The sequence below is a fragment of the Peromyscus maniculatus genome, chromosome 2 (assembly GCF_049852395.1).
Source record: "Peromyscus maniculatus bairdii isolate BWxNUB_F1_BW_parent chromosome 2, HU_Pman_BW_mat_3.1, whole genome shotgun sequence".
NCBI lineage: Eukaryota > Metazoa > Chordata > Mammalia > Rodentia > Cricetidae > Peromyscus > Peromyscus maniculatus.
Window position 1 is genome coordinate 6,457,552 of NC_134853.1, and position 27,962 is coordinate 6,485,513.

General features: G+C 43.4%; 1 protein-coding gene across 3 annotated transcripts in view; it reads right to left on the reverse strand.

Annotated features, from left to right (window-relative positions):
* The window catches only part of Slco5a1 (solute carrier organic anion transporter family member 5A1), a 147,125-nt gene that overhangs the window by 71,224 nt on the left and 47,939 nt on the right, over window positions 1–27,962 (reverse strand). For all 3 annotated transcript variants that reach the window (XM_076563710.1, XM_076563711.1, XM_076563709.1), the window contains exons 3-4: window positions 5,618–5,750; window positions 470–687 (exon numbers count right to left, since the gene is read on the reverse strand). In XM_076563710.1, coding sequence (XP_076419825.1) covers window positions 470–687; window positions 5,618–5,750 — 351 coding nt within the window. The remainder of the gene's footprint in view (window positions 1–469; window positions 688–5,617; window positions 5,751–27,962) is intronic.

Here is a 27,962-nt window from a genome sequence, read left to right on the forward strand (position 1 = left end):
TCCATTCTTTAAAGCTTTGAAAAATATAAGCCTAACTTATGTTACTATTGTCAAGTTCAACAGATAAAATTATTCCCTTAAGTTTCCTTTTTAAAATTAGCTTACAAAGTAATGGGTTTCATTGTAGCTTTTTTTTATACATATATGCCATTTTGCTTGGTTCTTATTTGTCCCTCTTTTCGACTGCCACTCTGTGTCACTGTCTGCCACCTCCTCTCAAAGAGGCCATTCTCTCAAACTTCTAAAGTGGCATGTGCAGCATTTCTCTCAAGTCTGCCCAGCTATCAGCAAACATCTGTGAGGGACGCTGGTGTGGGGCCACACAGTTCTTATTTCAGAGACCTGCTGCGCATCCAAGTCAAGGCCCCAGCACCGCCCTCTACCACAGAGCCATACATACCTCTTTGGACCCACGCTCGGCAGAGCCCTGGCCTAGAGACCATGTATTTATTGAAGAGCGATACTTTACCTCTGACATTCTTCCCAAAGCCCATCGAAGACACTTTTTTGTTCGCTTGTTCACTCGTGTTTGATTTCTCCTTGATGACGTCATCGTCACCAGCGACATCAGCAGAAAATTTTTTCTTTTTCTTTTTCTTGTGTCGAGGTGGAAGCTTTTTTGGAAAAGTAAACATTGGGAATATCACAAGAAACATTGCAATGGCACAAAGGAGGAATCCACTCCACCTAAAAAATTGGGAAATGTGAGTAGTATTTATGGCTTCAGTTTGGGGGTAAGAACAAATCATAAAAATAGATTTGTCACAATCAAACTGCAAAGAAATCATTTTACCTTCATCAAGTATAAGGCAGAAGAAAATTGAACAAACTGAAAAAATTAAGGTAATTTGCCTTCTTGTGTCATGAATAGAAAAAATTCATAATTATACTAGGATTATATTGATGATTATATTCAGCAACTTGATTAGAATGCCATTCAAGAAATCTGAGTCTGGATTAGTTCTGCTAACATGGTTAGTTCTGCTAAAGTGTGCATTTCATAACAGTTTTTGTTTTATTTTGCTTTTTTGAGCCTGAGTCTCATGTAGCCCAAACTGGCCTCAATTGATTATTATTTCGGGGTGACCTTGCCTAGCTGACCTTCCTTCCTCTCCCTCCCAATGCCCGAATGACAGGCATGAGCCACCGTACCTGGCTACCATAAATTTATTAGAAAAACAATAGACTACCTCACATGTTTTAAGGAGCAATATACTTAAAAGAAAGCAAACAGCTCTGGTCAAATATAGTTTATTGATCTGTCATTTTGTGATAGAGATCAAAGCTATACCCTAACTTTATGTTCAGTGGATTTCTGATTGCTGATGAGGCTTAAATATTTTTGCAAGTACTTAAGAATGTATTGCTCATCCCCACTTATCCAAGCCTCACAGTATTTAACAAATATGATGGACATGAAGACATTCGGAGTTGATCTTTGTCATGAAGAACTTATAACTACTGTAAGCCAAAGATTTAAGAAACAAACTCCAAAAAGTACAAGAAGGTAGACAGCTGACCGTGAATCTTATTTTGTAGTTTATGTTCCAGAAAGCTTCCTAGGGGGTGTGTTGTCACCAATCTAGTGCTTGGGACAGGGTAGGTATTCAAAAATTTTGCCCAATACATACATTGGAAGAAATAGATTTAAGATGGATGGCAGGCATCAGTCTTGGGGAACATAGATAGATCAACATGGCTCCTTCCGAACCTGGTTGCTTACGGGCCCTCAGCAATCGTCCTCCATTACCCTCTGGAATTAAGAGTCCCAAGCTGCTTTGCTATCTAAGCCCTACGTCCTCACTCCTTGAGAGGGCAGGCAGTGGAATCAGGAGATTCATGAGCTGTGGTTTAGACACATCTGGGTTTGGATCCTGTCTCCACCACTTACTAACTATGAGATCTTGGGGAATGATTTCACTTTTCCTAGTTGAATTTCTCATCTGGAAAGGGGGTGAAAAAATACTTCTGAGAATCCTCAAATTTAAAGAAGAGAATGCTTATAACAGACCTAATGAAACACCCACTCCAAATCAGCAGCTAATGTGCAGTAGATACTTTGGCTTTGTGTTTAACATAGATCTGCACTCAGACTAGATTTTCAACCTTGACCTAGCCCATGATGATGTAGAATTTCATGCCATCGTTCAAGGTACACTCTTTGTTAGACTTTAAGATGTTTATTTAACACAAGTATGTTTTGATATGGGGGTAATGAATGCACTTGCCACATTCCATGTGTGGAGGTCAGAGGACAACTTTGTGGAATGGGTTCTCTCTCTCAACCTTTATATGGGTTCTGGGGCGTGAAGTTGGGTAACCAGACTTGCAAAGTAAACACCCTTACCCACTGAGCTATTTTTCCAACCCTCGAGATACACCCTAACAGCCCAGAAGAAGGGAAGAATTACAGCAAACAAATAAAAACGGGACAGTGTGGGGCCAACCCAAAGCAAAGCAAACCACCGGCTCATATTCCTCAATAGCTTCAAGAACTACCCGTATGAAACATGAGATACTGACAGCCACCGAGCCACTGCTGAAGAGGACTCTGAGAGAAGCCATGACAGGAGAATGTGCAGCAATGTGTTGGGAAAAGACACCTCAACAGCAGTTAACGCTGAAAGGTCCAGGTATCTAAATCTCTCTCATGAACCAGTCACAAGGGGGGCATTAGACTGGCAAACAGCCCCACCCATCAGTTCCTTAACCCATAATGCCACACAGAGGTTTTATGCAAGTAATTCAATTCCCGGAGTATTAATTTCCCAACCTGTAAAATGGGCACGATGTTAAAGGCTGCATTTGATTGTTAAAAGGCTTAACTGGGTGTGTGTGTAAAGTGTGTAAAGTGTGTGTACAGTGCTTGACACACATTAAATGTCTGATGAATGTCAGCATCATTTCGCCCTTCACTCCCTCAGCCTCCATTTATCGAGAACTCTTCTTTGCTGCTAGGGCTTGCACTCAATGAGAAACCTATCACCGGCAAGACTACTGAACAGAAAAAAAATTCAAATTCCTCTGGAAACAGACTCGGATAGTTCTAAACTCACAATCATTTCTAGAATTAAGATTAAGTCATCAAGGGGAGAGACAAAATTATCTAACTATGGGTAAAATTCAAAGCACTGAAGAGGCCTTGGTCAAGTGGTCCATGATCCCAACTGCTCAGGAGGCTGAGACAGGAAGACTGCCAGGTCATGGCCAGCCTTGGCTACAAGTGAGTTCAAGGCCAGCCTGAGCAACTTGGTGAGCTAAACTAAATAATTAAAATAAACAAATGAAAAGCTAAAGGGGAAGGCTGGGCATGTACCATAGAGATAGAGCGCCTGCCCCCCATGTGTAAGAGCCTTCGCTGAACCCCTAATGAACTACAGAAAGACGACTGAAGGCTAGGCCATACCACAGAGGTAAAACAGGACAAACTGAGAGCTCTTCACAGTCTCCTCATTCCTCGCCACAGGCCTACAGCCAAGGCACAGGGAAGTAAGTCATTTCCCCAAGTCCACACAGCTACGAGGAGCACTCTAGAGGAACTCGACTTTATGGTCTGTGCTCCACATCGAGGCACTCGGCCACCGGTTGAGTAAGTGCCTGTCCTTAGAAAACCGATAAGTGACAGCATGAGGCAGGTCAGGGGAAAGTTTCTTCCGTCCTCCCTGCCCCTTGCCCCTCCCATTGGTGCTTGTCTTCTCCCCCCCCCCCCCCTGCGTTCCCTACCTCCCACACTCATCTCAGGATATCTAAGTAGGTCACAGGGAAGGCACTGGGCATTCATAAGGACATTTTAGGAATCTGTTTTCTAATGATGAAAAACAATTTCTAGTCTGACTCATTCCAGAACTGCAAGGAAAACAGCTGAGACCAAAATTTTTCACTATCAGTCAAGAACTCAAAACCCCATGTTATTCCCCCTGCCACTGACAAGGGCACTCCTTCAGGTATGACTCACTCTACAGGCCAAGTTCACCTGGGTGTTAGCCTGTCTAACTTCAGTGAGGGTCACGATAAAAATCAGAACTGTCAAACTACCTGTTAACTGCTTAGAAGTTTGTGTTAAGCATATATCCCACCAACCACAGAGTTATGGGGCTCTTATTTTACACTAAAAATAAAATAAAGCATTCCAAGCCCCTCTTCAAAAAGTAATTGTGTGGCACATGTAATTTCTAATACTAAAATACTGTCTTACCATACAATGGAAACCTATCAGTATATACCCGCCACTGATCCAGCAACATGAACTCAGGACACCAATATTTTCGGTTAGTGGCTTTGCTGTCGTGAAGAAATAGCTTGTTTTGTGCAAACTGAGGACTGTGAAGAACTAAACACTAGCCTGGCAGGCAGATAAATACCATTCCACCTACTGCTGGGATTCCCCGGAGTTCTGAGCATCACTGCTGAGGCAGGACTCTTAAAGTCTAGCAAGTGAGAGAACAATGAAATGTACAGCATGCGTGGGAAAACAAATTATGTCCAAAGAGAGAAGATCTGCCCAGAGTGGAGCAATGGAAAAGGGGGGCTGGAGAGCTGAGCCAGGGGGGACACGTGCTTCTAAGTTTTTGTCAATGTCATACACCAGCTGGGCTCACCAGGAAAGAAGGAATCTCAACTGGGAAATTCCCTCCATCGGACTGGTGTGGGCAAGTCTGTGGGCATTTTCTCCATTAATGATGTGATATGAGAGGACCCAGCCCGCTGTGGGTGGTTCCACCCTGGGCAGGTGGCCCTGAGGTATGTAAGGATGCACAGCCGAGCAAGCCTTGAAGAGCATGTCAGCAAGCAGCATTCCTCTGTGATTCCTGCTTCAAGCTCCCATCTTACGTTTCTTCCTTAGCTCCCCCCAATGATGGACTGTACTCTGTAAACTGACATAAACACTTTGTTCCCACAAGTTAGTTGGGGTCGGTGTTTTACCACAGCAACAGAAACCTAAGTAGGACAGAAAGTATTTTTTTTTTCTCTAAAGCACAGAAAAGATAATGGAAGATAGCAACCTTTCAGGAAAGTCCCCTCAGGGGCACGGAAGCCCTCTTCCTGAGCTCTGCTTAGACACAGTGACCCAAAATGCCTCTGTGTTAGTTTCCTGTTGCTGCTATAACAAGTTATTATACACACGGACTTGTATAACACAAGTTCATCAGCTCCAACAACACATCAACTCAGCTCCTAATTCTGGGCCTCAGGCATCTGTACATCCCATCTGAAAGTCCTAGCTAGAGAGAAGCCCATCTTTCCTTTCTAGCTTCTAGAAACACCACCTGCATTCTTTCGTTCCCAGCCCTTCCTCCATCTTCAGAGTGACCTGCCATGACCTCAGCTTAAATCAGCAGACCTCTGAATCTGACTATCTCCCTCCTCTCCTCACCTAAGATACTCCACCTTCTCAAAATCCTCCATTTGATCCTCTCTGCAAAGTCCCCTCACCACAGAAGGTCCCAGATTCTATTAGCTCTGGGGATAAGGAAATGGCCACTTGTGGAGGAAATTACCCTACCTACCATCTAATACAGGTAATGCCTAGCTGCATTTTTCCCTCTTCACTGGGGAAATTGTAACTACAAAGTAGACCATCTTAGTAAGTGAGATGCAAAATGTAGAAACCACTCACCAGTTTCCGATGAAACGAGGGTCGTTCTGATCAAGGAGAACAGGATTTCTGGGATCGACATAAAACCCAATGAGTAGGCCACCTAGTAAATATCCTACTGCAGGGCCAAGGGCTCCCATGACGTACATGATGGCTGAGGAGACAGAAGGAAAGACAACAGACAGACAACGTTACCCAAGAGCTAAAGTTCTCTGACCTTATTGTCACACCGACTGTGTCACAGCTACGTTCTGTGACCGTCTTCTGAGATGTTCATGCTGACACTGGGCTTCAAACGACCCTTTATTGCACTGTCCCCTGTGGCCTTCTTACAGCATCAGAGTCAATTAGCAAGCTTTGTGGTTGCTTCTGTTCTGACTTCTAATATGAGTATCCAGGCCACTCCCTAGAACTTCTAAATTCAAATTTCTTTTTATTAGCATATTTTTGATTGGGTATGATAATGGGTTTCATTGTGACGTTTCCATACATACAATGTGTTTTTATCATATTCGCACCCCTTACCTCCTCCTGTTCCCTTCATACAGATCCCCATCCTCTTCCCACCTAGTCCTCCCCTAGCTTCGTGTGCTTTTTTTATGACTTAATCATTTTCATCAGGGTTGCCTCCAGGGTCTTAGGTGAGAGAGATTTAAATTCAGTTTTTGAGAGTAGAGACCTGGACTGATTAATAAGGCCATCATTGGCTAACCAAGAGACTTGGAAGGAAGGAAAGATTCTCCAAGGAGAAAAACAGAGGGTGTCATTTGTCACAGCTGGAAGATTCTAGAGAGATGATGAATCTGGAGGGCAGAGCTGTCCTGAAGGCTGGATTCAGTTGAGATAGCAGACACTGCTCAAGTGTCGACCCCCTACTAGCATTTTTGTTAAATTAGAATCAAATGAGATTATAGAATGCCTTTGGTTCATTGCTAATTGAGGAACATCGCTTTAAAAAGAATAAATATCCATAAATGACATCATTCATAAAGTACAAGTGGAAGGCATCAGCCACAGATGGACCAGATAATAGTTTGTTAAAACCTGTCTAAAGAGCTGGGTGAGGATGTCCCACTGTACGCAGGTCAGAAAGGCAGTCACTGGATTCAAAACACTTTTGCTGTCAAATGGATTTGTAGGGGAAAAAATGTTATTAGCATTATTTTTCTGGGTTTTTTTTGAGACAGGGAGCTACCCTAGGCTAGTCCTAAATTTGGGCTCCTCTCGCTGCATTAGCTTCCAGGTTACAGAGTTACGGGTGCATGCCCCTCCCTATTCCTGCCTCTGCTTCATTTTTCCATATTTCTATTTCCACTTCTATAATTTAAAATTCTAAAATGCCACATTGCAAATCTGAAGGTGGGATATGGAATTCCTTGAAGTCACTGAAGACTCTCGACACACTCCTCCCATTTCCCCTGCTGGAACTCCATACTTGGGGACAAATCCATTGACATTTTCAAGTCTCTGCTACATGCAAGGCATGAATAACCAACAATGGAGTTAGGCATTTCTCATTTCTAGCATTGTTGATAATTTGTAACCACCAAATAGAGGTGTTTAAATATGCAGCCTTTAAACAGCATGTCTTTACCAGAAAATGATCAGAATGGTTTTACTCTACTTCATTATCATGCCTGAATAAACTTTGACCTTGTCACTCCTACATAAAATCATAGACAAGACCAAGACGGCAGTTTAATACCTTCTCACCTTTCACACCATTACAAATAAAAATCACAGCGCTCATTTCACAGAATCATCCACATAACAACAAGACTTCCATTAATGGTGCTTCCATTGTCCATCTGGAAATAGAGAACAGAGGCAAGCCTCGAATACACAGCACCCTTCCAGAAGCGTGTTCTTCGTATACAAAATTGGGATTTTGACAAACACCTTGGTAATTTCTCAGTCTACAGCCTCCACTCAAAAATATAAAGCACTTTTTCAAGATATGGGTATTCCTGTATGCACAGGAAGGTAAAATTAATGTTTACATCTCTGAGCAAGCCAGACCCACTTAGAACCTAAGACTCCAAGGCCAAAGCAGGACACAAGTCATCTTCCCCAAACAGTTCTTCTGGCATGAAAGAGGCCGTCTGGCACACAGACCTGGAAGGGGTATGGCTGCCCTGCTCCTGCCACGGAGCACAATGGCATGGACACAAGAAGAAGAGCATTCTGTACAGCAAGTCCACACAATTCTCCAGTGGATGGAGAATCCATCAGACAACGCCAGAAAAACCTCAGCTGCTTTATAAACTAGAGACGAAGCTTTCAAAATTCAGTGATGCAATAAGAAACATTTGCTTTTATTATATAGCAAGCATATGAAGCCCAGCAGAATGCGCTCTCTCTCTCTCTCTCTCTCTCTCTCTCTCTCTCTCTCTCTCACACACACACACACACACACACACACACACACACACACACACACTTCTTCAGGCCCGTTTTGTTTGCTTGCTTGCCATGATGAGTACCCAGCCTAGGGCCTTCCACGTGTTGCACAAGCACCCCACCACTCAGCTACACCTTGCCCTTTCCTCAATGTACACACATTCTCTTCATTCAGGTCCACTTAGCAAATCAGTCATTCTCCGAGAAGCCGCTAGTCACTCCTGCTCAGTGAGTTTACTTATTCATTGACTAACTGGCTGTCAGGGAAACGCACTGCTGAAGCAAACTTACAGCACTCACCCTCCCACCCAGAACCTCCACACCCTCCCCACTCATGTGCACAGACACATCGGAAGTGCTCCCTCTGGAGTCCCAAGGTGGAACAGACTCTGGCCTCCGGCTATCACTCTAATCTTCCCTTTTAAACATGTTTGTATTAATTCTTTGAGAAGTTCATACAATGTAATTTGATCATACTCACGGCCACCACTCTCCCTGACTCCTCACAGAAACACTTCCCACCTCCCTACCCCCTAACTTCCTGTCTCTTTTTAAAAAATAACATCGTGAGGGCAATTTGTCCTATTCACATATTCCTGAGTGTGAGGTCATTCATTCACTACCCCTTAAAGAAACTGACTCTGTCTCACCCAGGAGCAACCAACTGCCAAGAGTTCCTCAGTTAAGAGTTGGGCCTTGTGGGGTCAGGGTGGTGGCACACGCCTTTAATCCCAGCACTCTGGAGGCAGAGGCAGGTGGATCTCTGAGTTCAAGGCCAGGCTGGTCTACAAAATAAGTTCCAGGACAGCCAGGACTGTTACACAGAGAAACCCTGTCTTTGTTTAAAAAAAAAAAAAAAAGTTGGGCCTCATGAACCATTCCCCTGGCCTCTAGGCTGGACTGTTGGTAGGCTTGATCTTGTGTGGGTCTTGTGCAGCCAGCCACAGCTGCTGTGAGTCCATGAGTGCAGTGGTCCTGTCATACCCAGAAGACACAATCTGGCTCCAACCTCTGGCTCTTTCATCTTTCCGACCCTCTTCTACAATGGTCCCTGAGTCTTCAGGGGAAGGGAGATGTACACATTCGGTTATGGCTGGGCACTTCACTGATATTCTGCATTTGTTTCTGTAGCAGCCGCTGCCCATTGCCCAGAGAAACTTCTCTGATGAGGGCTGAGACCCTCACTAGTCTATGAGTAGAGGCAAGGAAATTTAGAGGACGGTTTGTGCCCATTTAGTAGAATACTGGCCACAGGTCCACCCTTAGGACTATGAACCCCCCACCCATGGTTTCTTGGCCAGGTTTACAGTACCTGGCATGTGTTTCCCTTTGTGGAGTAGGCCTTAAATACAACCAGAAAAACCTTGTACCTTAACATTTGTATAACTCCAGTCTTAAAGTCATAAGATCTGATGCCGAAATTTGGAGGTGATACTCCCAGAATGGCTGACACACCATTCTTCCTTGGATGATCCACACCCTCCCTGGGCTGTTCTACCAATCTGCATTCTATCCACTCTTTAGGCCCAAGTCCTAAAAACCCCTCTTCCCTAAGAGTCCCTGTAGACTACATACTGTCTGTTCCAATGGCACCCACACTTCAACAAGCAGACCTATCAGTAAAAGGCTTTATGTATTTATCTTTACTGTATGTACTTTTCTTTATAAATAAGATGTGCACACCATTGTCATATGTGTAGTATTTCATACAATCATACAACAATCACACACAATTCATCATCTGTTTTCTTAATTTAATCAAATACATCTTAAGAAAGGAAACATGAACCATGCTTTTCTGAATTTCCCCCTAACTTAAAACAGAATGACTGACAGATGAAGCACTGTAGCAACTATAGTAAAGAGACAATGAGGAGCTGGTGTGCATGTGGTGATGCACACCTTTAATCCCAGCACTTGGGAGGCAGAGTCAGGCAGATCTCTGTGAGTTCAAGGCCAGCCTGGTCTGCAGAATGAGTTTCAGGACAGCCAGGGCTGTTACACAGAGAAACACTGTCTCTAAAAATACCAATCCAAAAAATAATAAAAGGAGAAACTATGAGCAAAGACAGAGCCAAACTGCCTCAGTTTAGCCCCAAACGCCACATCTACACAATGGCAAGTTATTTAATCTCTACCTATGATAGTATAATTCTGTACATCAAATGCTTGCTCATAATGCATATCTGTGGTGATATATTGTGTACCCTAATAAAATTTGCCTGAAGATCAGAGAACAGAGTAAGCCACTAGATTAAACATAGAGGCCAGACAGTGGTGGTACACACCTTTAATCCTAGCACTCGGGAGGTAGGGATCCATCTGAATCTCTGTGAATTCAAAGCCACCCTGGATTACATGATACTGACTCAGTGTAGGAGAGAAACAGAGCCAGGCAGTGGTGGCACACACCTTTAATCCCAGTACTTGGGAATCACATGTCTTTAATCCCAGTATTTGGGAAGTACACACACCATTAATCCCAAAACTAGGAAGGAAGTGATGGCTGGGCAGAGAAAGGTATATAAGGCATGAGGAGACAGGAACTAAGGCCTTTTCAGGCTGAGGAGTCTTAGAGGTAAGAGGTGGCTTGTTCCTTTGTCTCTCTGATCTTTCAACATTTGCCTCCTTATCTGGTACCAGGTTTTTTTTTTATTATAAGAACAGTTTAAGATTTGAGCAACACATCTAAGAAATACAAAGTTGTATTCTTTGCCTATGTACTTTCTAATATTGTTAAATGTTAATTTGGGGTGGGGAAGACAAGACCTCAATCTGTAGCCCAGGCTGGTCTCATTCAGGACACTTGTCTTGCTTCAGTCACCTGATTGCTGAGATTATACACATGAGCCAAAACACCAGGCATTAAATATTACTTTTGCAACTGGGTATATGGTTCACTTGATAAACTGCCTATCACACGGGCATGGGGAACTCAGTTTAGGTCTCCAGCACCTATGTGAAAACCAGACATAGTGGCAAGCATCTGTCACTACAGTGTGGATGTGGGCAAAGACAGGCAGATCTCTGTGCCTGGTGCCTGCAGAAGTTAGAAGAGGTTTTCAGATGCCCTGGAACTAGAGTTACAGATGGTTGTGAGCCATCACATGGGTGCAAGGGACCAGACCTGGGTCTTCTACAAAAACAAATGCCCTGAACTGCTGGGTCTTCTCGCCAGCCCTATTGTTATTCTGTTCAAATAAATCAGAGGGGTTTTTCCATGCCATATTATATCATATCATATCATATCATATCATATCATATCATATTATCATGAGTTCATTCAGAGAAAATCCCAAGAGGACAAAATACAGATTCTCTAGAAATCACCCACAAGTTCTACCACCCAGAGAGTAACAGTACTAGTTATACAGATTGAGCATTCTTAACCTAAAATTCCTAAATCCATACTGCTCCAAAATCTAAAACATATTTGGTCCCAATAATTCAGGTAAAGGACCCTAAAGCTTTAAAGGGATTAAAAACACATACTTTGCACTATTCATATGCTGTTACATTTTAAAATCAGATTTATATTGTGCCTATTATTCATTTTTCACATAAATATCTCACATGTCCTGTCAATAACATTGATATAGCTAACTGGTATCATCATACAGTTGTACTGGTATCATCATACAGTTCATTTAATAATCCCTCCTGGGTACTATTTTGATTCACAAATGTGAAGTGAGAGTTGTTCCTCTGAAGATGGTATTTGTCATATGTGTGGGGCACAGACTGAAACCCCAACAAACAAAATCATGACCTCCAGCTCCCAACTATATTCAAAACCCTCCATAGGAAGAAACCAGTGGTAATGGGAAAGGCTGGAAAGGCCACCCTCAGCTGCCAAGCTCTCCACCAGCCTCCACCTTGGACTCCAGAGTTGGTTGAGTAAGGACAAGGGGAAGCCGGACTCAACAAAAACTCCCAAATTGTCCCATTGCCTGCTTCTTGCCCATGTTTCTGGCACTTGTCTGTGTCCTTATGTTCCTTTACCTTCAGACTTTCCAGTTTTGCCTTCTTCTTAAATTATTTTCACCCTAACATATTTTCATTTCTGCTTTTTTGTTTGTTTTGGTTTTTGGTGGGTTTTGTTGTGTTTTTTGAGACAGGGATGCTCTGTGTAGTCTTGGATGTACTGGATCATTTATGCTTTTTTACATCATATCATGTGAACTGCTTCTGAAGCTCACTTACCAACCATTCCATATTTAACTCTCTCCCATATAGATTTAGCCTGGATTGCAATCTCTCCTCTTTTACTTTTTGCTTTCGTTACGTTTCTTGAGCTGTCACGATCCAATGCCTGACAGACAGGAAGGATTCAACTTTGTTTGTGGGTTGAGTGGGTAGAGTCTATCATGAAGACGTTTGTAGCAGTGAAAATGTATAACTATGACTACACACATAGATCAGGAAGCAAAGAGAACTCAGATCCAAAAGGGTACTGAGAGACAGTCATTCATTACCACCCTCTTGTAACCCATTTCCTTTGGGTAAGATCCACCTCCTGTTTCAGAAACTTCCCAAAGTAGCATCCGTAGCTGGAGAGCAAATGTTTAAACACACAAGTCTGTGGGGGTCATTTTACATTCAAATCATATCATTCCACCCCTGTTTCCCTAGGCTCATAGCCATCTCATAGTGTAAAATGCATCCAGCCTAACTTGAAAAGTCCCACAGTCCTACGGTTCCAACAGCATCCTCTAGCTCCATGTCTAACATCTGAGGTCTACAGTGGAATCATCTGAGTTTAAGAGTCTCAGGTAGCAGTCCCTACAATCCCTGCCACCTAGAGCACATGTGGGCTCTCTTAGGCTGGCAACATTAACATTTAAGAACTTTAGCTTTCCTGGGGAGATAGCCCACTGTCCCAGCATCTCCAGCATGGTAGGGTCTCCGTTGCAACTCAGGCTTCATCTTCACAACTTCGTGCAATGCCCTTCAGGGCCTCCTTGACTGCAGGAAATCTGACCCTGTCATATATTCCCCGGCTTCAGTGCCTTTCTGAAACCTTGGTACCAGTTCCCACAACCCTATAACATTTGCATTCTCTGTGACTCCAAACCAAGTACCAGGCTGGGGATGACAGCAGATTCCACAATCAACACAAGATGTAACCTGGTCCCTCTTCACCACAACTGCAATGGCCTTTGAGTGTCTGGGCGGCTGGACCTGAGAAAACATTGTTGTAGGTGGTTGTGTTGGGACTCGACTACTCTACCTATTTAGGCCTCCGCTTTTAAGCCCTTTCTTCCTATATGAAGGTTTTCCGAATGAGTATATGTTGTTACATTCTGGAGGTTTCCTCGAGTGAGGTCTTCCCCCACCCCCAGGTACTTTTCTACTGTCCCAGGGCAAAATAAGGCAAGGTTTCTCGTTAATTGTGCAAATCTTTTTTAACAATTATCTTTATTTTGTCCTCAGCTACCTGTCAACTTTAAATCAGTTCATTCTTCTTTCTTGGTCAAATTACGTTTTTTCACAATCTTTCTGCTCATCTTCCTGTTCACTGTAAATTTGGATTAAAGCAGTATCACCATGGCAAAGCCTGGATGTTATGTTGTCTTAAAATCTCCTCTGTGGGATGTAGAGCAATGTCTCAGCAGTTAACTTCACACATGGCATAGCTGGTTAACTGGGGTGATGATTCTCTCTCATATCACCCCAGTAGGGGGACAGGTAACTTCTAAATCCAAGGTCTCTGAAGAGGAACCACTGGCACTAGACAGCCAGGCCACTGGTTCATCTGCTCCTGAGTGGCCCCAGCGATCTCAGTGGAGACTACAGGGAGGAAGTAAAGTCACTCGAGGCCACACCCTCCTGTGTTTCCTCAGTCCCTATCCAGCTGCCACCCCCATTTCAAGAAGAATTTAAAAATGTTCCTTCTTCATCACAAAAACCTAACCATGCTGCATTGGAGAGGGTCGCAGACATGGTTGTTCTGATGAGCTGATTCCAACTCTATGGCATACTTTTTTAAATTCTATCGTCCCAGGTGGATTCTTCAACCAGCCTCTATGTCTAGTCCTGAATCACAGGAAGTGATCCCAGAATCCCTTACAGCAGTTGGCTGGCCAGCCATAGCCTCATAGGGTGTGGGAAACTGAGTAACCCTAGCATAATCAACGAAGATTCCAGTATCATGACAGCCTACAGAGTTACTGCCTTTCTGGCTTCGTACCCTAGATGCTAAGGAAGTCACTCCTTCTTCCACTCTGTGACAAGGCACTGGAGCATGTCAGGGCCATTGCAAAGGTCAAAATGACTGACAAAGGGTCCCCCAGTGAAGAACGCATAAATCTATGACTCAAGGGGCAATAACTAGGTGGGACATCAACAATGTGTTGTGGAGTGGAGGGGAGGAAGGATCTCTTGTAATTAGTCAAGGGAGAAGGGTGGAGGATTTGTGGGAAAGATGACTTCTGGCATAACCCTCTCAGGATGCGGGCAGAGCCATCTGCATGAGCAAAGGCACAGATGTCTAGAAGTGTGTTTAAGAAACTGCAAGTATCCGTGGTACTTTATTTGTAGTAGCTAAAGCTGGAAACAACGAAAAGATCAGGTAGTAAACGGACTAGTAACTGTGGTAAGTTCGTACATTAGAACATTGCTTATCAGTCTTAAAGAATGTGTTAACAATACATGCTAAAACATGGAGACATTTCAAAATCTCAAATTCAAGATGGAGGAGAGTGAGCACTACTGGCCTCTACCCTGGTGCCACCCATAGACCTCAGTGCACAGGCAACTGTATGAGCACAAGCTGCCTGCTCCGCTTCCCTGAGGACAGTCAGACCGACTGGTGGCAGTGCTGGCTTCTCCCACAAGGCAGTGTCCTACGGAAAAACCGGTCCCATTTGACTGTGAAGGAGTAAGTCACTTCCTCTGGGCAATGGAGGGCGGATGCCAACACCTAGGATGGGTAGGCAGGCGTAGTCCGGGGTGTCCCCATGTCTGTTTCCTGCTTTGCTTTGTCTCTCCTTCCAAAGCATTCAGTGGAATTCTGAAAATCCAGAGTACCATGTGGCTGCCAGAGATCTCTCTGTCCACCTCACTCCTGCTGTGCCCAGGTCTTGGGTACTCAAGTTCCCCTCCCCATGTATTCTGATTGTTTATGGGCAGAATTCATTGAGAGAACCACTACCCTCAAGTAGGGTGGACATCTTTCTTTCTGCTACTTGAATCTCTGCATCCTCTTCTGGTCAAAGCCAACCTATTTTCTCTCGGCATCCACTCCCTGCTGGTCCATTCAGTCTTCATGGCCTCTTCTCCATTGGACCTTGTCCTGCATGATTCACTGGTAGCAGGTGACAAATCAAGCCAGTCAGATGCTCTTCTTTCCACATGATTCCTCTGTGCCCACGTGGCCCCGTTCCAGACTTCTTCCAGAACTCTGCTCAGACACTACTTCCTAGAGCAGCCATGGTTCCCCACGATCTACACAGTCCAACACCTGCCATCGCCCCGTCTTGTTGGCCTGACTGTTGGAGTTTCCATCAGTACTCATACCACCAAGTGCAGCATGCACCTGTTAACCTCTCTCATGGCAGCATCCGTTATGTGGGCCCAAGAACCAGTCTTCACTGCCTCCTTATCAATGGCTGAGGAGCGCTGACCGTAAGCCGATAAAGATTTGTTGAACAGAGAGACAAGATGAAGACAGGAGCCGTGAACCTGGAGTGAACACACTGAAGCAGCCGAAGCCTCAGCCTTAGAACGCAATCTGAACAGTCGTGTGCCGGCTCCCGGGGGACCCCTGTCGATCCTCCTGAGTCTTCTGTCCCTCCTCCCACGCCTAAGTCTGTGACTTACCGGTTGGTCGCTGCGGGTTACAGCCACGGAGGCCTCACTTTTGCCTTTACCACGTTCTCCTACGGTTCCCTCCCTTCCCTTGTTGGGGTTTCCTTGGGGTCTCACAGCCCAGTCCATAACAGGACTGAATTGCTGCAGCATCATCTGAACCTGATCTTTTATTTATCAGCTTCTGCTTTTAGATTGCTCGCTGCCTCCAGCTTTTCACTGCTCCCGCTGGACCAGGAGGTACATCCTCGGCAGCCCCGTCACTAACCTCGAGAGCCAGTGCAGACAGTGGATTGGCTGTAAAGGTGACTTGGGTCCAGACTCGGAATCCGAGCTTGCGCCTGGAACCTTGTGTTCTTGTACATGTCTGCAGGCTTGTGTTCTACGTGCATGCCCGCCGTCCTCTGTGCCTAGTGAAGCCAGCGTGGGACCCAGTGCTGGGAGGCCACCTCTTGTACTCGCTTGGTGGCACATCGACTGAAGGTAAGAGACATGAAAGCAGCCCCCGCTCCACTGAAGTGCCGCGCCGTGACACCAACTCTCATTCCAGCTGCATGCAAGTTCCTGGAAGACTGCCAACATCCTTCATTGTACCAGAGCACCAGACTTAAAGAAAATATCCCTCCTCTCATTCCTGCCACTCACCAGCCCAGGGATAAGGGCCCTTTAGTCTCAGTTATTTTGAGAAGTGATTTTTTTTTTCTTTTAAAAGACTCAATTATTTTGACATAGAGCTGACAGCAGAAGATTGGCTGCCACAGCAGTCGGGGCTCAGTCTATCACTTGCCGAGGCATCAAGGGAGCATCTTGGGTCATGAAGGAGAGAGGCGAAGGCCTTAAATAGATTCCTTGCCTTTCCTCCTAGCAGCAACCACTGATTCATATTGAGAACCACCTTATAGAAACAGTCTCAAAGAAGTCTGAAAATTATTTAGGGTATACCCTGTCCCCCCAGAGAGGATGTACAAGTGCATACAGAAGAATCCATCTGCCCTTAATTAATATCTGGGGCCTAGAAGGAGGCTATCGAATGTGCTGTGACTTCCAAGTGTCATGATGGCCACGTGTGAGCGTACACTATCAGTGCCGCAGGACAGACTTCAGCTGTCAGGCAGCCCAAGAAATATCAGCCCATCTTATCCTTCCAAAATACTTACGGCTTTCATTTGTTAGTTAAGAAAAAAGGAAGAAAAGAAAAAGGAAATAATTCAAGTTTTTTGTTTTTTGGGTTTTTGTTTATTTGTTTGTTTGTTTTTTGTTTGTTTGTTTGTTTTTTGTTTTGTTTTTTGAGACAGGGTTTCTCTGTGTAGCTTTGTGCCTTCCCTGGATCTCGCTCTGTAGATCAGGCTGGCCTCGAACTCACAGAGATCCGCCCGGCTCAGCCTCCCAAGTGCTGGGATTAAAGGCGTGCACCACCACCGCCCGGCCTCAAGTTTTATAAAAAGTTAAGGATAATTCCTCCAATAATTCGAACAGAAAATACACGAAGCTAATCAAAACACCAGTGAAAAGCATGGACCTTCACAAGTTACCAAAGAAATAGAAAATGTGAACAATAGAGTGTGAAGCTTGTCGGTAGCCAGCAGGGTGGAATCCTGAGGCAGTATTGAGGCAGCTTAGAAACATCTGTGGACTGGCCATTCTTACAGGTTACTGGGGCAGACTTGCACAGTCAAGCTTTTAATATATTTCTACATATATATATATATATATATACCTATGTGTAGAAATATATTAAATCATATATATATAAATATATATATAAATATATTTATATATGATTTATATATATAAATATATTTATATATATATATGATTTGTGTTTTGGAGACAGGTCTCACGCATTCCAAGCTGGCTTTCAACTCTTTGGAAAGTTGAAGATAGCTTTGCAGTCCTGATCCTTCCTGCCTGCTTCCTGCAGAGCTGGGGATCGAAGCCAGGGTTTCATACATGCTAGACAAGCACTCTCCCAACGGAGATCCATGCCCAGAGACAACATGTATCGGTGCATTCCACACAGGAGAAAAATAGAGACAGCAGTAGTGCCAGAGAGACTAAGTATAAAGATGTAGTATGGCCATTAATTTTAATATTTATGAAAGTTTTGTGCCTTGAGAAAATACTTGTCTCTAAAGTTTCAGGGAAAACAAAGAATACAAAATACATTGACAGTGTGATCGTATTTTTGTCAAAAACCTAAGTTTAAATTTAAAAAAAAAACTGTATGTTTAATAAAAGTTTATAGAGCTAATCAGCAAGTTTGGAAAGTGTGAAAGATGAATATTAAAATCAACTGTATTTCTATATATACACAATGATCGGGAGCTCAAAACAATACTATTTGCAAAGACATCAAAAATATAAAGGTGCAAGGTATATTGGTGCATATGTATCATATATATGTTATATGTATATGCACATACATACCATGGAGGGGCAATGAGATGGTTCAATGGGTAAAACTGCATTCTACACAAGCCTGATGACCTAAGTTCAATCCCCGGAACCTACATAAAAAGGTCAGATGCAGTAGCATGCTTTTGTAATCCCAGCACTCTACAGTGAGGTGAGAAACAGAGGCAGAAGCCTGGAACCGTGCGACCTGACCTGACCTGAATGACATAGCAAGGCAGAAAGCAGAGAAAGCCTGCTCAAAACCAAGGTGGAAGGAGAGAAACAACTCCTCTGACCTCCACATGCACACACTGCATCCATGTACCCACACCAACACACACACATCATATATACACACACACAATAATAATAATAAATAAAATTTTTAAACCTCAGAAATATGTAAATACAAACATATATAGTGTAGAGATAAGTCAGACAAAATGTGCGACGCTTTTTGTTAAAACACCCTTAAGAGAATTTAAAGATTCAATAAAGTAGAAAAGAGGCACACCTCACTTATGGCTTGGGACGTTCAATGTTGTTAAGCCTGTTAAGCTGTCAAATCTTCCCAAATTGGCATGTTCATGCAATGTGATTCCAGTCAAAATTCCAACAGGGCTTTTGCAAAAACTGACAAACTCATTCTAAAATTGCTATCAAATACAAAGGACAAAGAATGTCCAACAATTCGGGTGGAGAACATAGACAACATAATGCCAAGACTTCTAGCTGTCACCCTTGTACCAGTGTGACACTGACCCACACCCAGACAGATTAAGCAAGGAAATGGAAAATGAAACCTAGGGACAGATGAACACAAACATGTATACAACTGGCTTTTGACCAAGGCACAAACACAATGCCCTGGGGAGGGCACAATATTCTCAAGAAGCCATGCTGAACCAGTAGATCTCCACACATAGCACCAAGACAGATCAGAGAGCTAATTGTGAAGCCTACGATGTCCTACATCTAGAAGAAGATAACAACTGGGGAAGATTTATTTGAACAGACACTGGACCAAAGAAGACGCGTGGGTGGCAAATCAGCCCGCGACACTGATCAGAATCTTCAGTGAGGAAAACACACGTGTGTTACTCACTTTTCTGTTGCTACAATAAAACACCATAAGGCAATGATAGAAGGACCCGCTCAGGGTCCCAAAGAGAAAGTCCGTCCCAGGGGAGGCATGGTGACATTAGGGCCGAGCAGGAAACTCAGAGCTCATGTCTTCAACCACAAGGACAAAGCGGAGAGGATGAAGTGGAAGTGGGGTGAGGCTGAAAACCCCCAGAGCCCTGTGTGGTACTTCCTCTAAAAGCCTCCACCCTAAACTTCCCCAGACAGCACTAACATTCCTGGACCAAGTGTTCCTACGTAAGCCTAGAGGGGACATTCCTTGTTCAAACAGTACAACACATTAAAACTAATTAAATACTACCAAATACCTTTCAGATGGCTAATTCCCAAGGTAGTAAAGAACTAGAACTCTCACATACTGCTGGTCGGAATATAAAATAGTACAGATGTTTTAGAAAACATTTTGGCCGAGTCCCAAGGAACTAAACACACACCTAATGTATGATATGATAATGTAGGTGTTTTCACACAAGAAATGAAAGCGTATGCACATACCAAAGCAGAATAGCCACACTTGATCTGTAGTAGCTAAAACTAGAAACAGCCAAAGTGTCTACCTCAAAGGGAGCAGAAAAATTGCATAATTTTCTTACACCACAATGCTGGTTATCAACACAAGGAATGAATTAATGATACACACTAAAACCTGGATGAATTCCAATGTAAGTGAAAGAAAGACATTTGAAAAACACAAGCTACGTGATTTACCTTAGGAAATTCTAGATAATGCAAACCAGTCCCTAGTACTAAAGGCAAATCTGCTGTTGCCTGGGGACTGTGTTACAAAGATACATAAGGAAGCTTTTCATGATGCTGGATGTGTTCACAGACAATTCCAGTGAGTTGGGAGAGTGCCAGGTCCTTCCAAACTGTATATGAAAATATATACAGCTCATTCTATGTCAATTTTTAAAGCTTTTTTTCCCCTCTTTTCTTTCATTTTATCCTATGTGTGGGTGTTCTACCAGTAAGTGTGTCTGTACACCACATGGGTACAGAGCCTGAGGAGACCAGAAAAGGGCATCAGATTTCCTGGAACTAGAGTTATAGAGAGTTGTGAGCCACCATGTGGGTGCTAGGTATGAAACCTGGGTCCTCTGGAAGAGCAGCCAGTGCTCTCAACTACTGAGTCCTCCCTACTTTACATCAATTTTACTTTAGAGGGACTAAAATGAGTGTTCTAAAAGTAGATTCTGGCGAAGACTGCACAATTTTATAAATTCACACCCCTCCCCCCACACAAAAATCACTGAATTATGTACACAGGGTGGAATGAATTTTCTGGTATGTAAAATAATTTTGCAACTAGATGGAATACATTCATTTGTTCAAATTTAATAGCTAGGGTATGTCGACGCAAAAACACAGCTCTCACTTCAGAGGGATTAAGAGACGGGTTGTTCAGAAGCCAAATGTAAGTAAGTGATCATGGATCTAGGTTACCCCAAGTTCCGTGTTCCAACATGGAAGCAGTTTCATTGGTTTACAGTAACAGAACAAAGAAATCCATGAATCAAGACACTTTCAAATAAACTGCTGTATACACCAGACAGGGGGTTGATAGCAAGACGCGGAAACCTCTGCTGTTGGCCTCAGATGCTGACTGATCAAACTCTACCCTTTGATTAGTGGGAAGCTGGGGTTCCGTTAAGTTAATACATTCCAAAAGGTTTTTTTATAAAATCTCTTGGTCAGAATATTTAGCAGGATATTATGCCCAACACAGGGTGGGAGATAGCCCAGGATCAATTGTATTTGGGCTCTGGACTTGCACCATCCCAACCTCTCCACATCACTGCAGTTCTAATTGGCTGATCAGCCTATACAGACAGCTTCTTTCCAGGAATTCTCACTCACAGGTAGAACAACCTTAATGGGATTTTTTTTTTGGTGTGTCCTTTATTATTTTTCATTTTTTCACTTTTTTTCAATTAAGAAAAGCAAAAGCATTTTTTTAAATTAACATTTTATTCTTTCAGCACGAAATGCTTCTGTGCACATGAAGCCTGTCCGCTTGGTGGTCTTGCTTAACCTGTCCCTGTACCGACAGCCTCCTACAGGGGCCCCTAACACACCGTGGCATGAGCACACCCCTGGGAACTGAGCTGAGCGGACAGCACTTGGAAAGCAATCCTCCAAGTTTCCCTGTCTTCCTAAGAGTCACAGTGCCTTCTCAGAGGCCAAGCTATTGCACTGAATCAGGGTTGGCAAACAACCAGACAGATTCAGTAAAGAGTGTTGTATGGGAATGCAGCGATACAAATTCATTTGCCTACTAGGGTCCTGTTTTCCTACCACAACAGCAGAATTGGTAGTTGTGACAGATATGGGGGAGCCTACAAAGCCTAGAATAGTTCCTGTCAGACCATTTATAGAAAGCACGTGCAGCCCTTTATAGAGAAGAATGACAGTCATTGAGTGTTTGCTGTATTCTAGATGTTAGCTGTGTTTCCACACCGGGTATTTTCAATTTTGCCTCCAATAGAGTTGTAGGTTGTAGTTATAACTCACAGAGGTTTGAGTGAACTTCCATTACATGCATTTCTCAAAAAGCCACTTTGCTATTTAAAAAATATTTTTAGACAAAGTCTTACTACATATAGCCCTGGCAAGCCTAAAATTCAATGTAAACCAGACTGGCCTTAAACTCACAGAGATCCACTTGCCTCTGTCTCCAGAATACTGGGGTTAAAGACTTGTGCCCGCCATACCTAGCTTACATGTTATATTTTTAACAGGCAAGCTTGTGTAGAATAAAAATTGATTTGTGTGGCCAGGCATGATGGTGTAAGTCTGTAATCCCTGCACTCAGGAAGGGCAGCTACACAGAATACATGGCCAGCCTAGGCCGTATAGTACCCTGCCTCTAAAAGAAGTTATAAAGGTAAAAATGAAAGACGATTTATAAAAAAAGAAATTTCATTTGCCAAGTCAAATTTACAGGGACAGCAATTTCTCAAACATTCAATTTATAAGGGTATAAAGTTCAAGCAATATTTTAGTAGAACTATAATTTATATAGAAGTAACATGATAACATAACTATTATTTAATGATTGTCTTCAGAAGCTGTACTACACACATCATTAATGCCATCCAACACTAACAATTTTATGGAAAGAGGCCATTTTTCCCAATTTAGAGATTTCAAAGATCAGCCCCTATCTGGGGATGTGGTTCAGTTGCTAGAGTGCTTGCCTAGCACACGGAAGTCCTGGGTTCCACCCCCAGCACCACATAAACTGGGCAGGGTGGTGTGCGCCTGAAATCCCAGCACTCGGGATGTAGGGGCTGGAAGATCAGAAGTTCAAAGCCAACCTCATCTCCATAGGAAGTTCAAAGCCAGCATGGGGTGCCAAATCCTAGGGATGTCGAGAAGACAGCATTTAGTAGGTGGTACAGCTTCAGAACTTGACCAAAGCCTGCCCTTGTTCCATTTAGAATCGTGTGTTCCATTTCAAACTACAAAAACATGATGAAAACTTAATGATAAATAGCATACTTATCATTAACCAACTACAACTCAAGAAAATACGAGCTGAAACTTTGTAAATATTTTTGGAACTGTGGGCGGAAGAAATCATAAGAGCATCCTCGATGAAAAAGAAGCTCATTGAGATTTCCATCTCCAGTTTTATAACTAATTGGCTGCCACGGGATGGCAGGAAAAGACATATTATCTGAAAATCACATTGAAAGCATGCTGCATGACATTTTCTCCAGTAATTACAGGGAAGGCTCAGCAGCACACACCAGCTGTTTAATTTATCTCTTGGGAAGATTAAGTCACTGCCAGGAAGCACCTTCCAGGTAAACAGGCACAGAGTGACACAGCCATCTCCTCAGGCACTTGAGGAAGCACCATCTCCATGGTAACACCTAACAAGGGGAGTGATATCATATGCAGATGTTGCTACAGACTGTCAGTAGTCAAAGTCCACAGTTATTGAAAGGATGGCAATATAATTCTGTAAGATAATGTTGGACTCTTATTACTAGAAGATGCTGCACTAATGACTTCAAATGTATCTTCTCAGTTAATCTTCAGAACAACATATGTGAACAGTGCTTCAATTATTCCAATTTAAAGCATTTTCCTTTGTGAAAACTTCACTTTGTTAGTTATCTAACAATAAGAAAGATAATTTTTAAATATGGATTTACTTAGGCTAATATACATAGTTTTTTAGAGTTCCCTAGTGATACAGTAAAGGAAATACAGCAAATGACCACAATAATTTCTGGGATTTTATTTTTAAATTTAAAAAATGGTAGGGAGATAGCTTGGTTTATAGAACAAATGCTTGCCTATCACGTTCAAAGCTCTGAGTTCAATCCCCAAGTTCATCCTTGAACACACAGTCAGTTCACAGCCAGCCTGGGATACATGTCTCCAAAAACTGTGATTAAAATAGTGTTTAGTAGTCTAGGTCAATGACCACTCAACCCAATATTCAAGTGACTCATGAGAACTCACACTATTGTGTCAGACCTTCATGTTTGTCTAAGATGACCATGTAGGTCTCATTGGGGGACTAGCTCTGTGACCCCAGAAAAATTAGTCTCACTGATGTCCCTCCTTGTCTATTAATAAGAGATCATAATGCTTCTGTTAGAAACAAAGAGTAAGTTCTGTGTCACACAAAGGAACACATGAACAAATCAGCAGAGGCCTGGCAAGGCAATTCTTTTTGTTAAAAAAAAAAAAAAAAAAAAAAAAAAAAAAGTATGCTAGAACTCACACTGGGCCAGCAGTGCCTCTTGTTAACATAGTGCCCATCATTTATCCTTGACGTTGGTGATGAGCTGGGTCTCGTCCCATTGGTGGAAGGCTGACTTCACAATCTAATGTTATTGGCTAATCAGTGCAAAGGGAAAGGCTGGGGAGAATCAAGTTAGTTGGGCTAACCTTACATTTAAAAGACAAGACCATTTTTCACACTTCCAAGGGTTACTGAGAAAAGAAAATGAGATAATGCAGAGAAAGACCTGAACATTCACTAGGGGCTCAGTCAATGTCAGTTGTAACAATAATTGTTATTATTATGACTTCTATTATCATCCCTAACTTCACGGTTATAGTCTAGGCCTGTGAAAGACTTTAGAGTGCTCTCAGAGCCACCAAAGAATGATGACAATAAATGATAGCATCTACAGGGTTATTTCATGGTCAAGTGTATTTCATCATTTCCGAAGTCTATGAATGTGGAAATTCCATAGCTGATTTTCTAATAACCAGAATTTCCAATTACTCAAAACACCTAATTCCCTAATCATTAATCAGCCAGTAGTTACACAACATATTGATGCTTTGTGTGGAGCTTTTTGTCCTGGTTGTAACAAGATGCCATTCTTGGACTTTGCTCCTGTTGCCATGGCAACTGGACGAGGCTACTATAGTAGTAGCCAGGTCTTTAATAATGGTAATAGAGCTATAGACTCTCCCAAGGGAGGGTTAGAAGACCCTGCCTGGAATTCTAGTTATTACTCTCCCCTACCCCACTCCAAGCGATCCTGGGAAATGCAAGTAAAAGGTTGATTACAAGCTGGATTGCAGGAGGCCGTTTCCATGCAATCACAGTCTCTAGAGGGGTGGAACAGTGATATAACTGTTTGGGGTTCACCATGTTCCTGTAAGTAATCTCTCACCCATGATATGTAAGAAACCCAGAAAAACTCACCAAGAAATTTGGGAAAATTTTATTTTGTTCTGTTTTTCGTGCCCATCTAGGGTGAGCAGACTTTACCTGTGTCTCACCAGGAAATGTTAATGCAACACTCTTTAACATTGTGCGTGATAAAGAGAGCCATACTTCAACCCTGATGCAGGGGGAGGGGCTTGGACCTGCCTCAACTGAACAGACCAGGCTCTGCTGACTCCCCATGGGAGGCCTTACCTTGTCAGAGGAGGGAATGGGGCGGGGGCTGGGGGGGGGAGGGGGAGTTAGCAGGGGAAGGGTGGGGGTAGAAGGAGGGAAGGGAGAAGGATCTGTGGTGGGTATGTAAAACGAATTAAAAAAATTCTTTTTTTTTTTTTTTTTTTTTTTTGGTTTTTCGAGACAGGGTTTCTCTGTGTAGCTTTGCGCCTTTCCTGGAGCTCACTTGGTAGCCCAGGCTGGCCTCGAACTCACAGAGATCCGCCTGCCTCCGCCTCCCGAGTGCTGGGATTAAAGGCGTGCGCCACCAACGCCCGGCTTAAAAAAATTCTTAATTAAAAAAAAAGCCATGCTTTTTCCTAAAAGAGAATGTGTGATCTATGATTACACTCATAAAATGTATGTCAGCTGAGCCTGGAGAGTTGGTTCAGTCTGTAAAGAGTTTAACCATGCAAGTATGAGGATCTGAGTTCAGATCCCCAGGACCCACACACACAAAAATAATCAAGTATGGTGGAATGTGCTTGTAATCTCAGCACTGGGGAGGCAGGGACAGGGGGATCCTTGGGACTTGTTGTCCAGCTAGACTAGTCAGCTGGTGAATCTCGTGTTTCCTGAGAGATCCTGTCTCAAAAATGTAAACTGGAGAAGCAGATGAAGAAGAGACCGATGATCAATCTCTGGGCTCTATACAACACACACACACACACACACACACACACACACACACACACACACACACACACACAAAGGTCCAACACACATCGAAATGAACGTCATCAGGGGAACGTTATTATAAACTGTGTACACTGGATGATTGTTAAAACATGGGCCCATAGCTCTGGGCATGCTCCCACAGCCTGCATCATGCCATGCCTCCCTGCAGCCCTCTCTGGGACAGAGAGACAACAAGCAGTCTGTGCTGTGACTTAAAACGTTGTGGGGGACCTGCCCCCACCTTTTTACCCAGGGTTCTCTTGAGGAGTGAGGGGTAAGAGATTTAGATAGAAATACAGAGTAAAAATGGACAGAAACACAGGATAGCCTTGGGATGGCCTAGATCCTTATCCACTGGCCCTTTCTGTCTCTTCTAAAGTGCTTTCTAAAAGAATGCCAAGAGGTGGAGCAAAAGACCTCCCCCTAGCTCAGCCAAGTGCAGACCCTTCCAAGCACCTGGTAACTGTGCACATGGTCAGTCCATCCCCTTATGCACCCCTGCTGGGTACAGCAAGATCAGATCTCACTAGGAAACCTCTGTGGGCTCCCACACCATCTCAGTTTTGATACCTGGCTACTCTATGCTCCTTGTTACAGATGGTATGCTGAGCTAAATCACATGATGTGAAACTTTCCTCCATCCCTAAAAGGCTATAGAAAAAAAATAAAAATAACTAAACTATAAATAAAATTTAAAAAAAAAAACTAGATTTCCCTGTGTTTTGGAGATCCATCTGAAATTCTTCAGGGGAGACCTCTTGGGGCTTTGGTCCAGAAATGAAGGCTGCTCATTGCAGACTCCTGTGGTCGAGCCCAGCCCCCATCTCTCTCATTGCGGGGTATCTACCTCGGTTTCTCTCCCCCACACCCCAACACTCTCGTTCTTCTCATTCTCACTCTTCATTAAATTTTTAAATCTTATTTTATGTTTAAAAGTAAGCGAACTCCTGATTGGGCAGTGAAGTAACAGAAATCTTGCCAAGCAGGGATTGGTACTGGTGTTGCTGCAAGGAAACTGGCAACCTATACACAGTGATGTAAGCTACCCTTTATGTCCTGGGGCATCCAGTGCTTGTTTGTCTCAGTTCTAATTAGTCTCCCACAGGGTACAGTTTGTGGCTTTTCCTGGTTATTGTAATGGTGAGACCTATCCCTAACGTTGGGGGCATCATCCCATGGACTGGGGTCCCATGCTGAATAAAATGAGAAAGAGTGACTAAGCTAAGCACAGTGGGAGAGCCCACCTTCTCTGCTCCCCCACTGGGAACAAATGTGACCTCACACTCCTTCTAAGCTTGCCTTGTCGTTATGGACTGGAGCCAAATCAACTCTCTCTTAAGTAGTTTTGGTCGGGTGTTTTGTCCCAGCAACAAGATAAGCAACTACAGCAGAAAACTGTTCCTGAGGAGTGAGGCCACCTCTGTAACAGGCCTGACTGGATTTCCTGCGTCTTCAGAGCCGCTTTGTGGGAGTATTCTGGCAGAGCTTTTGAAATTTGGGGCTAGAAAAGCCCTAGAATGCTGTGAACAGAGTTGCAATGCCCATTCATTCTGGTGGGCGTGTGGAAGTCTGGAGAAACGCAGACCGAGGAAGACCAGCTCTGAGGCTTCAGAAAGCGACAGGGACCATTCCGAGCTGAGCTGGAAGCCGCTCACGCCACATTCTGGCAAAGAGAGCGGCGGTGTTCTTGTGCTCTGGAAATCTGAGTGAGGCTGAACTCAGAAGCAGTGCACTAAGTGGTTTGCAGGAGAGATATTCAAACCTCACAGTATCTGGGCTGTGGCATGATTATTGTTCACAGCATTACTGAAGTTAGTAAGAGAATTCAGAGGAGGAAGAGATGAAAATGTGTGGCTTGTCAGGGAAAGGGGTGCCAGCAAGCTTAAAGAGGTAGACAAGGCAGATGTGCTAAAACAGCTGTAACTGTTAAAGAAATTGGCACTGTTAAGAGAAATCTGTTCTTCACTGAGACAATAGGAAAGATGGCCTAAGAGCAAAACCCCAATGAAGGCTGCAACCTCTCTCTCT